The sequence below is a fragment of the Aplysia californica genome, unplaced genomic scaffold (genome assembly GCF_000002075.1).
Source record: "Aplysia californica isolate F4 #8 unplaced genomic scaffold, AplCal3.0 scaffold00008, whole genome shotgun sequence".
Taxonomy (NCBI): Eukaryota; Metazoa; Mollusca; class Gastropoda; order Aplysiida; family Aplysiidae; genus Aplysia; species Aplysia californica.
Window position 1 is genome coordinate 523,699 of NW_004797278.1, and position 12,351 is coordinate 536,049.

Here is a 12,351-nt window from a genome sequence, read left to right on the forward strand (position 1 = left end):
CAGTGAATACAATGCTTTCAATTCACCGTTTGCCAGTCATGTTTCTAACACTACAATGTGTCCTGGTCAGATGAGAACATTGATAAGAAGTTTACTGTAGTGCAGCGTTGTGATTTAGCAGTGTTTAGCTTGCCACTTTTTCTTGTCTTGATAGTGTCATTACTTTAATTTATTTTAAACTTTAAACATTTGTTAAAAATGCTTGCTGGGGATAAAGCTGACAAAGTTAGATTCCTCTATAGAAAATGTGAAGAGATTATTCATTTATTCATTCCACAAATTGCTCTAATGGGCGCTTGAGTTTTAAAATGAAGGAAAAGAGGAGATTGAGCAGATGTGAAGATTCTCTTTTGAGAATTATAATCGTAATAAATTGCATTTATATAGAGCCTACCCTTTCTTTAACTTATGATTATTACATTTTATTATTACTCCAGCAGGCCTTCTAACATTTCAAAGCATTCTCAGCTTCCAGGAAAGTATTCAGTTCTAGCTGCCATTTTGTAGATCCTCAAACTGAAACAGTAACGTACTGACTAAAAATTTCACTGCCTGCAGTTTTGAATGTATGTATCTGTGGGGTGGTGATGTTGAGAAGACAAGAGTATAGTGTGAATGGTACTGTTTTGACAGGTTGTTTTTTGAGTGGCTTGGGATATGCTTGTTTTGTAAGCTCCTGTGCAATATGTAGGTCTTGTGTTTTATTCTCTTTCTGCTTCACAGCATTTATTGACCGTTTAAAATTATAACATGTATACATGATGCTTTTTTTAAATGGCATTTCATAAAATTTGCAATGGGAATAGAGGTGCATCAAACATGTTTTATCTACAGCTGGTATCCTCTTGTCTTACATGAACTTCATGGCTATGTATTAAGCTGAGTATTTTTCCATTACTTGTGAGTAATTATTGCACATTTGTGGCTTTCTGATCAGCCAAATGATATGAAATGAAAAGAATGTAATCTCAGTTGCCAAGGTAGTTGCCTTTAAGAATTTTGTTTACTATTATTGAACATTTCCAGAAATGCCTTTTACAATGAAATACCAGCTTCATATATTTGGTAAGGAAGGATTGAACTTGTCAAAGAGAGAAAGAGGGCTATAAAAATAGTGCACTTTTTAGGATGCTTCATTTGTACGGATGCTGGCATGAGTATATGATTATAACTCATAACAATCTTTGAGAATGGTGTTCGTTTCATGAGCGGTAGACCGATATGCTGAAGTAGTTTCTGTCAAGAGGGGCCCCTGCTGAGCTATGCATGTTGAGTATTATTTGTTACTTCTGTCTTGTTTTTATCCATCTTTATCCCACCTCTATAAGTATTTAGGGGTTTGACTCTTTCACATTATATTGAGTATAGCTGTATTTGATGCTGCATTTACATAGCTAATTACTATTAAGCTGTAAGGAAATACTGATTGCAGCAAGTGAAGGGAAAGAATTGATGATCTACAGTGTGTAGTGCAACATCTCTATCTGTTCATGCACTGAATGTATTTCTTTCCTGCTATTTTTTTCTCTTTCATGTGAGACTGATTTTAACTTCATTTCCCTTTCGTTCTTTTGCTCACGGCGTCACTTTTCGCCCGATTCTGTTACTTTTAGTTAGCGTGACTCAGCAGCCCGCCTGAACTCCCCGGCTCGGGGTCACGGGGTTAATGAGCCCTGAAGCGATTTGCCGGTGTCGGTCAGGAAGTTCACATTTTTGATTATGTTTAAAACGATATAACTTCTTCCCCGTCCCACATAGCAAACCATTACGCGGATGTACTAAAAGCTCCATGTCTTGAGATTTATTCTGCGTTAGAATGGTTAATTTCTGTGCCTTTGTTTTTGTTCTAGACAAGTGTTTGTAGAGTACCCAATTTGTTTTATTTTAGTTACAAACTTATGAATAAATGATTGTTAATTTTAAAAAGGCACAACAGATCTCTCCAAAATCTATGTTTAACTGACTTCGAATATCATGTCTTTTACATTGTGAAATCTTAAATCTGCACGAGTAGTAATAGTTAAGTTATAAGAGAAGAAAGATGCACATCTGCATTTTTTAACTAAAGACGATCAGCGTTAGCTCTTATTTTACTATTAAGCAAGAGAAAGTTACTCTGCATTTGTTCATGAATCATGCTGTGTCTGTGGCAGCCTGCATATAACTAAAAAGATATAATACAAGCCATTAAAAAACCCACAAAACCATGTAAATACATGGGTAGAGATAAACTTTTTGTATGGAATAAAAATAATGACTGCTAAAACATTCATTCTTAGTTTTTGTGTAGGAAATATGCGCGGACACAATTATGAATGTAAAGAAATCAGTCACATTGTCAGTTATTGCAAATGGTCATAGAAACGAAAAAAAAGCTGGAAAAGTCTGGTGCTGATTCAGTGTCCCTGGAAAGCTAGAAATTATTCTTATAACCCAATTACGAGAAGTCATCCCTATTATTCAGTCAACTTACAAAATCTAGACTTACCGTTTTAAGAAAAGTAAGGAATTTCTGGAGTGTTACAGATACTGTTCGTGTATTAGATCTACATTGAAGATGTATTCTAGCACTATAAAATCGATTTGTACTTTTCATAGAGAAACTTCATGGTAACTTTTATAAACTTTCGAGAAAATATGCGAATATTCACGATTATATTAGACACATAAAGTTGTATTTGGAGGAATTACTTCATAGCGAATTGTGTGCCCGGTGGATAAAATTGCAAAATTACAGCTTTCTATTATATGCGTAGATACCATCTTTTCTGAGTATCTGCTCCAATGCTATGTCGTTCATGTTCCAAAAGTTCGACAGATTTTGACTAGGCGTTTTTTTTATATTGATTTTTTTTCATTCACGTTAGTCCCAAAAAAATTACAATTTAGCATTGCCGACTCCACGAAATATCCAGACAAGTTACAACGTCCGTTCTTTTTTGAGTCTCAAGAGCAGAAATGCATGCTTTGGGTGCACTAAATGAGAATTACCATAAATACAAGGATACACCTTAAATTGTATGTTGAAAAGTACCAAAAATTAAGTCGGCCCAGACAGAGCGGCTACAGGGAGCTGACCCATGTGACCCCGACGTGATAAGGCGCCCGGCGGGGAACCCCCTGCGGCAACTAAAATTCCGCTGCCGGTGCGCCGTGTGCTGCCCATTATTTTCCATATTCATAAGTCATTTTATTGGGAATATTTTTTTTTCAATCAATCAATCTTCTTTTTTGTCTTTCTGATTCTGTCTCTAATCAGCCCAAAGGGAGCCTTCTGGTTCTCTGCCACTGGCATCTGTGATACATGTGCATTTTGGAGAGTGATCATGCTCTTTGTCATGCTCCTGAAAGACATTAATTCTATAGCTTGTAAGGAGGACATCTAGTATCTCCATCTGTTTACATATTGCATACCCAGGTTTGCTTTGAAAAGTAGGGTTGAAACAGTTCCCCACCTCCACTCTATTATACTGAAATTGTGTTGACTTTTGCTCTATAACAAAGTTTCTATGTCATCTTCATTGTTACACAAATACCCTAGTCATCTGAGTCTAGGCTTTCTCATTTTTCAAAGCTAAGAGAAAAATCACTCTGCGAAACTTTATGTTCAAATATGGGAATAGAGGTTTAATTTGGGATGTGTTTATCAAGTGGCATATGTACTCTTTATTTGCCTTGCCAAGTACAATACAAATTGTCTAAGATGGCCACCCATTGTCGAGGAGAAAAGTAGCTGTCTTAAGCAGGACTGATTAAAACGAAGAAAACTGTTTTAGGTTCAGCCCGGAGGCGGTTGCTGGCTTAGGATTAAGAATGCCATTAAAATGTTACAGATTAGTCAACTCTGGTAAACAGCAGAGGAACCAGAAGCTTCACCTTCACTACGTACTGGTCTGGGATTGGTTCATCCGTTGGACAGGCAAACAATAACGACAAGGGAATGGATTATGTTGACTTGTCCACAGTGTTAGGGTTGATAAATAATTTATTGCAACACAACGGGCTGTGAGAGATTAGCCTTGCCATCTTGGTATTTTAGGCTGTTGGTTAATGAAATATAGTGACTGCGGTCGCGTTGAACAGGCAGTGCCATTATGAATAAAAAACGCAAGTGGGGGGAATGGAAACTGGCTGTATGGGCAGGTTCGACTGTAAAAGAAAATGTAGAATCTTTGTTGTGTTACTTTTTAAATACAGTTTTTGCACTGCCTGTTTTCTGCAATTGATAAAATAAGTAAACGGCTATTTGCATACATGTTTCATATTCATGGCAATCTAGTACTAAGAAACCTTTCAGGTTAATGAAAAGTATGTGTACCTTTTAGTGTGATAAAAGGGTAGATTTAATGGTATGAGTCAAGTTAATTTTTTATGTTTAGGTTTATAGAAGTTGATTTTAAATGGAATACGAGTAAAAAGTTGATCTATTTTTGTGATATACATTTATCATGGCATTCTGTTTTCAGCTGCAAATCCTGGAGTTTTTTTGGTGATACCAATATGTGCTTATTACTTTCCCACTTTGTTTTATATTTTGATTTATATTGCAATATACTTGATTTGAGCATTTATTCTTGTGCAATAGTTTTATTATTGACAGAAGTATTTCATTTTTAATTAACAGTTCACCTTTTCTTTGATTAAATGTGTGTGTCATTGAATGCAGCATATTGCTCAAGACTTCTTTCTAATCACTGTGATGTTATTTGTCCTCTTTGAAATCTTCGGTAAAAATTCAAGATGAGAAAAGAAGAGTAGGCCATAAATGTATACCATTTTTCACTTATCTCTCCTTTTTCACATGGATTGTTAACTTATTTTTTAGCTTCGTAGCATTCAATCTTAGTTATGGAATTTTGAATTATAATGTGTAGTCTTGCTCCCCATGGATTAGAAAACAACTTCTTTCATTGTCAATTATATAAATTTATTTAAACTTTTCTAATACCTTTGAGTTGTACTCAAGATCGTCTCTAATTTGCTATACTGGCTTCCAACACAAAGCAAGATTCTGTGATGTATCAGACTTTTGGTAAATATATCTGTCACATATTAGTTTGGAACTTCTGCTCGTTTTCAGGTAAATATTTGTTTTTAAGGTAATCACTTAACATAGTCTGAGCTCAAGTTGTTCTTTTGTTTTATTATGAAACATTCTCACTTCCAACTTTGCTTTCTGAAAGTTGAAAGTTTACGTTTTTGGTTATGGCGTATGGTTTAATTGCTTTTTAAAAATAATTAATCTGTTCCTTAGTTGTGCAATACCATTTCTCCGCAGTAGTTGTTGATTTATCTCATACATCCCTATCATGTGTGATTACCAGATAGTGTTATCATTGTTATTTATTAAAGTATATTACAATATTACATGTATCTCTTTATTCTATGTCTTTTTGCTCTTGATTCTAAAGTTGTAGTGAATTGCTGTATGTACAGTGGTCTCTGCCTAAGATCCCACTGCTTTCGGTCCCGGTTGGTTTAAGATCCTGCGGTTTGAAGAAAACAAATTTAACTACACTGATGTCACCTCTTAGATTTTGGTCTGAAAGGTTTAGATTTTGCTGAGATCCCGCATTTCAGATAATAATTTACAGAACAAAAACTCTGGCACGGGCAGCTTTGATCAGCCCGGCAGTGAATATTTGTGATCATTGAACTGCCCGTTTTGTCACGGATCAGTCACTCTCGTGAATGTGATCACATTTCTATTGTAAATCTGGACGAAATGGTACAATCTTTGTCCCAGATGGGATCATGCCAAAGTTAAAACTCAATGATATGCTAGTTTTTCCCAAACATCGCTCTCACATCTTAGCCCTCCACCTGAACTTACATCACAAGCTAATTGGGTAGGGCCTTCAAGTCTGTATTAGGCTGGGTCCCATTAAACTGCGATCTCTTCTTTTACTATTGCTACAGTTTTCTCTACTCTCGAATTAGATAGACAGACTGAATTTTAAATGGTGCGGTGACAACACAATTGTGTGTTTCGACAGATGCAGGAGAACTAGGTCAGAAATGGAAAGCTGTAAGTTTTGGACAGATAAAGGGGAGGACCAATATGATCAGCATAGATCTAGAGACTTACGATCGAATAATTAAAAGTGGCATGCCTCGTGCCATTGTGATTGGTCATCAAGGTTCTTCTTTTTTTCGTTCCCCCGCTAGATCTCAGGGGTAGTCGGCTGCTGGTTCTTCAACCTGCAGTGCAACTGATTATTATATTACATATATGTAACCGTTTTTCCTACTTCGTGGGGCCCCTTGCCAACAGGCAGCCACATTCTGATTTCGATGGTACTCTGTATGTTTTTTATACTGACTAGAGTATTTTCAGTTTTGTTGGGAATTTTGAATTTGGCCCAGGTGGTGGCCAAAGCCTACTCTTTATCGATTTTAGAACCACCAAGGGATCTATGAAGTGCACACATGACCTCCAAGATTTTTTGCTCTTATCTAAGAAGACTAGGTGTTAGATCTTACCTACCCTAAGATCATCAAGGTTGACACGTAAGTGGTAAACCCACCCACAGGTCATGTCAGTTCTTTTCCGAGTAAGAGGAGACCATTTTACACATTGTGGGTTTGACCATTAGTCACCCTTGATGCATTTGCTAAGATCCCATTCACCTAAGATCCAGCCTTTTCTTTGCTCCCAAGCACCGGGATCTTGCGGAGACTACATGTACTTTATTTGTATTGTGTGAATCAAAGAAATCTTACTTATTGTTATTATTATTTATGTAAGTGTGGGAATGTATGAAAAACTATTGTATAAATAGACTCTGCTTACGATAAACATACACTCTCAAAATCTGGTAGGCCTACCTGTAACTGCCTGGCTGACTCCACAGTTGTGTTCTTTCCTGCTCCGCAGCTGTCCTGGTTGGGAACTACATGGGCCCATAAACTTTTATGGCATTTTGTTTTCAAGAAGCACGAAAGAGAATGGGTGAAAACGTGACAGTTATTAGTGTAAAATATGTTCTTTTTTAAATTCAGACAAAGCAATTGAATTAAAATGACTACTGTATTCATTTAATGGACTTGTCTTTTTATTTTTCTTATGACGTTTACCTTTATGCTTCTTTCTTTTTTTTTGCTGGCGTCTAAGGTGTAGTGTTAAGATTGGCTGCTGTTGAGCACAGAATACGTGCATTCGATTCTCATGAAAGAAGGGTTTTTTGTTGTTGCATAGAGTATGTCCATACGTCTTCTGGGATGCTGAAGGGTTGAAGTAATCTTCTGCTTTTATTAATATTATCTAAATTTTGTCAATAGGAACATAAAACCATTTACAACCAGTGTCTGTGGTGTAATGGTTATGCACTTTGCTGTTGCATACAGGAAATCTGAGTTTGATTCCAGAGTGGGGAGAATATTTTTATTAAGTAAGTTGATCTTTCTGCTTTAGCCTTGTCCCCACCAGGGCAGTGCTACTGACTGAAGTCATCTTTAGGCCATACCCAAAGGGGGGATATTAACTCCCAGCACTTCATGCAGTACTATATCATATAAATATATACGATGGCTGGTGATGTGGTATTTTGCCAATAAAATACATTTGTGTGTGTGCCTAAAAAAGGTACCAAAAGTCGGATTTTGACCATTTTGAATAAAGGGTTGTTGTCTTAGGAAATTCAATGCTGAACACAGGGTTTTTTGAATTTCTTAGATATCTCAAGTAGTTTTTGAGATATTGCACATTTAGCGAGGTGGTATAAAAATAAAATTTTGAGAAAATGAGCTTTCAAGTTTAACAAACATGAGAACACAAACAAACTTTAAAAAGCAACTATTTATTCAGTTGACGTCGATATCATGAATGGAATTCAATGGAAAAACACAGCAGGGAATAGAAAAGGTGCAACAACAATTGATTTTAATGCCTTTTAAAAGCAGTTTTCATTATTTGTTTTATTATACCCTTCCCTCAAAACAATTTAAAATAAAACATTTAGAAGTCAAATAAATGAAAACCCTTTGAGCATATGGTAAAAAAGTGTTGGAACTATCATTTTTTAAAATAGAAACACATTTTGGTCAAAAAAATGATTTTTGTCATTATCAGCCCGCAGCTCAAAACGGTCAGGGGCGACTTTTGGTACCTTTCTTTACGAGCACACTCATTATTTTTCTTCTTCTTTGTGATTGTTGGGGTAGATCTAGTCTGATTTCTGTTTCTGCATCTATTTTTAGTAACACGAAAAATTTGTCACACCTCAAGAAAGATTAATAACAAATATGAAATCTATTGGCTAGGTTTGAAAGACCATCTAATTTCCTTTCTATTGGTATATAATAATATTTCTATCTGGAACAGATAGTAGATAGATTATTGCAGGAGGCTCAGGAGCAAACAGTCTTGATATGAAATTTCCAGATTCAAGGGCAATAACTAAGAATTGTAGGATGTACTAGAATGGCTCTCATTTCTTTTTTTTCCAACAGAATGGTGTATCTTTGACACATAATATGCAGAACTGAATGCACTTTTCCATGAAATAATTGTTAACTCAAAATTCTCAGACACTTTTCCCCCCTTCTTTGTGACTGTTGGAAAAGTGTGATTTCTGTTTTTGTTTCTATTTTGTAGTAACAAGAAAAAAAGGCCCCACTTCAAGACAGCTTAACAAAAATGAAATCTATTGGCTACGTCTGAAAGACCATCTAGTTCCCTTCCCATTGACATATAATATGTCTATCTGGAGTAGACAGATTATTGTATGAGGCTTGAGGATATGGAGGACCCCTGAAACATAAATGAAAAAGCCAAAATAGGCAAAACTTCTGGGAGTTAACATGTTCTTATGCACACTAGAATTGTATATGCACTGATTTATCAATGCCATGCTCATACTGTGCAAAAGCAACATAGGGTGAACTGCTGCTTTTTCTTTTCTCCTCCTTACTATCGTCATTTTTCCTCTACTTCTTTTGTATATTTGTCACTCTCTTGTGAACTGCTATTTCCAGGGTTCCTTGCTAGTCGAAGCAGACATTTTTGCTTGCGAGTGCCGTAAAACCTTACTAAAACTAAACTGGGACCTGTATTTCTCTCAGCCCGGGTTTGCCTTGACAGGCAGAGTCAAAGACGACTACCTAAATGATCCAAATTGTCTCGATGGGGGCGTAAAAAACACCTTCATTAAAAAAATAATTGAAAAAACAATTACAATCACAACCATATACATGTATCCTTTTTTTCTTTTTTTTTTTGGTCTGTTTATGCAGAACCTGTGGTGTAGTTGCATTAGACACAATTTGATCTGGCTGTTGTTTAGTGCAGAATGTTACATGTATAGCTGCTCGCTGTATCCACCTGTGAGATGCTATGCTCTTGAGGGACCAACACATGCTTGCCTTCTAATAGGAAAATTTCAGTAGACAATAAATTCCTTTCGTGGACAATTGTATGTCTGTTTGAATGAAATGTTATATAATTAAAATTTATTTGCAGATATATTTTATACAAGATACCAAAAAAACAAAAAATCCTCTGTTTTAATGCCAGTTAAAAAATATACTATTATCTAATTCACAATGACTGAATATTTTAAAGACACTTCGGGAGATCCAGTGGTCACGCGCGGATCTAATTTTTTACCGTCCTATCCTGGGTAAATTAATTAGGCTACTTAATTTGCCCCTTTGTGTATGAGGGCCCAGCTCAGACAGAGCCCAGGTCAACAGTAACCTTGCTTTAGACTATAAGTCTTACACCAGTAAGTTCCTTTGCCAAAGAATTCAAGTACTTTTGAAGCAGCCTGGCTTTTATAGTCTGGTCCTTTTCTTGCTTTTGAAAGCAATTTACAACCATCTCATTGTGAGCTTTCAAACACTGATATATATATGGCCATATATTATTTAAAGCAAAAACATTGTCCACGTAGACCTAAAGGAAAAGATTTTCTCAAGGTGAATATCAAAATTGATTACAAAATATACTGGCAGTCAAAAGAAAGGTACTACTTTTTGATTGCGTATAAAAATCTAGTCTTTTTATTAGTCTATAACTTTAACTTTTCCTTTCACGTAAGTAGGCCAGTAGTGCAAAGTAGTCTTAAAAGTATATTATGTTATGTTATAAAAACAGTATTTTGGTGTTTTGATAAGTGTTCTTCCCACCATTGAAACAATAGAAAAGGGCATTTTTTTCTCGACCACGTGGCAGATGTTTTTCTGTTCTTTGTTATAAAAAAATGAAGTTTAGATGTTGTTTTTAAAAACCGCAACAACATGGCACCATAGGTTGATTTGACACTATGTCAAAGAAATCGAGCCGCCAGCATGCTACGCGAGTTTTACTATTGCTATATATATTTATGTACATAAAACTGCATTAAGTCAACTGAAACACTGACGCTGACGTTGAGTGTCCTTGCAACAGCAGAAACGCACGAAGAATGCTGATGGTTCGATTTCTCTGTTTGATGTCGATGAGTGTTTAACCTAGGCCGCCTAGGCCCCAACTAGAGAATACTAGTTGTTATCACAATAAAAAAAAAATGGTACCATCAGTGACCGTAGTTACGGTCTTTGGTACCATTTTGTAAATCGCTATTATAATGGTATCAATCCAAGACCAGCTAACGAAAGGGTTTTCCCGAAGTGCGTGGGTGAGCCCTTGAGCCTATATGGGGAATTACAATCCTCTATTTTTAGAATTATCCGAAATCGCTGTGTCGTGTGCGTCATAGACCTAGGATCGAGTTTTTATCTTTCTGGAACCGGAACGCTTGAGATTGCAAACGAGTGCGATTACCTAAACTTGGATTTTGTTCAGGGACAAGATTCTAGTTTTGTACTGTTATTGTTTTTCATAAGATGCATTGTTAAATCAAATTATTTGGCAACAGAAGTCACAAGGAAAGCAACTGGACCGGAGGGTATCAATCTGGATGAGTATTCGAGCCTTGGTATTCCTGATGTAATCAATGATATGTAATGTACGATCTTTAGCATTCCAATTTCACTTTTGGAAATCGAGTACACTATTCACACTATCGACTAGGCTATCTAGTTTCTCCTCTCCTGATGATGGCTCGGATGTCTCGTGTATATTTATGTGACGTCATGATCTAGCCCCAAGTGTTGTGTTTTCTGCTTGTTTGCGTTAACTATAAGTATAGGATACAGTTGATGTAAGTCAAACAATCTTTTTACTTATCCCACGCACAGGCAACAAAATGTATAACCTATACGTGCTCTGGTGTGGTTTGTTCCTTCTTTCTTATAAAAAAATCTATCGTCCTTATCTCTCCTTCTTTTTTTTTGTATGTTACTCTCTTGTACAGTAACACATCTCACACATTTATTCTTCAGCTCTTATATGACTTTATTGTGTTTCAAGTGCCGTAAAACTCTCACGAAAACTAAAAGGCCTATAGGCCTATCTATGTGTGTATAGTTTATAGTGTAGATTGTGTTGACGCTCTGGGCCCTGGATCGACTCTGCCCATTTCGTGAGGCTAGGCCTAGCCCAAGGAGATTAAAAGTAAAAGTTTAGATCTAGAACTAACTTGGGCTAGGCTAGCCAAATACAACTAGGCCTAAGCAGTGTAGGCACTAGGCCCAGGCCTAGTCTAGGCTAGTTCTTGCGAACCTGGCTTCCACTTCCGGTACCTGAATTCTAAGTAAATGGCCGACCAGTTCAAGAGAAGGATTGTTGATGAAAAGAAGATCTTCTCAGAGTGCAACACAATGGTCTGTTCAACAATTGGAGCATAAGTGTAAGCCTTGGATCTTTTACACAGAGCTGATATCATTAATAATTATTATATTAATCGAATTTTAGATCTCTAGTTTCCAGGACTCTAGATCTAGAATCTAGATTCTAGATCTAGATCTAGTCTAGATCTAGATTCTAGATCTAGATCTAGAATCTAGAAGAGGTGTCAAGACTGTCTACACTCTCGACTCTCGTTCATTTTGTTTTTGTTTGCTTTTCAAAAGGGTAGCCTAGGCCTAGCCTTGGTTGGGGCGACTTTGACAGGTTCGTGTAAGGGAGTGTATACAGACCCGGTAACCGGGAACAAAGTCACAAAGTATACAGACCCGGTAGGGGAACTCTTTTGTGATTTCGGAGAGTTTCAGCGCCCTCTTGGCTCAGGGTAGACCTAGGTTCTTCTAGATCTATGGTCTAGGTCTAGATCTAGGCAGACAGACATAAATAAATCTTTCATCTAGTTTCGCGGCTAACCTAGATCTAAATGAAGATTGCGGATGTCGTTTCGATAAACGATGGTTTTTCCTCCGTTTTGGAATTGGACGAAGAAAAGAACCAGTTACAATGTCATAATTTCAATCGAGCAGTCTCTCTCTCTCTCTCTCTCTCTCTCTCTCTCTCTC

General features: G+C 36.6%; 1 protein-coding gene across 2 annotated transcripts in view; it reads left to right on the top strand.

The window, feature by feature from the left end:
• Nucleotides 1–10,796: 10,796 nt before the first annotated feature.
• LOC101863943 overlaps nucleotides 10,797–12,351 on the top strand; it is a 19,302-nt gene continuing 17,747 nt past the window's right edge. The window contains exon 1 of one of the 2 annotated variants that reach the window (XM_005089674.3): nucleotides 10,797–11,144. Coding sequence is in view for 1 of the 2 variants with exons in the window: in XM_005089673.3 (XP_005089730.1) it covers nucleotides 11,672–11,732 (61 nt within the window). In the remaining variant the exon portion in view is untranslated. Of the gene's footprint in view, nucleotides 11,145–11,177; nucleotides 11,733–12,351 lie in introns of those variants that run through there. The other variant, XM_005089673.3, reaches the window with a different exon arrangement.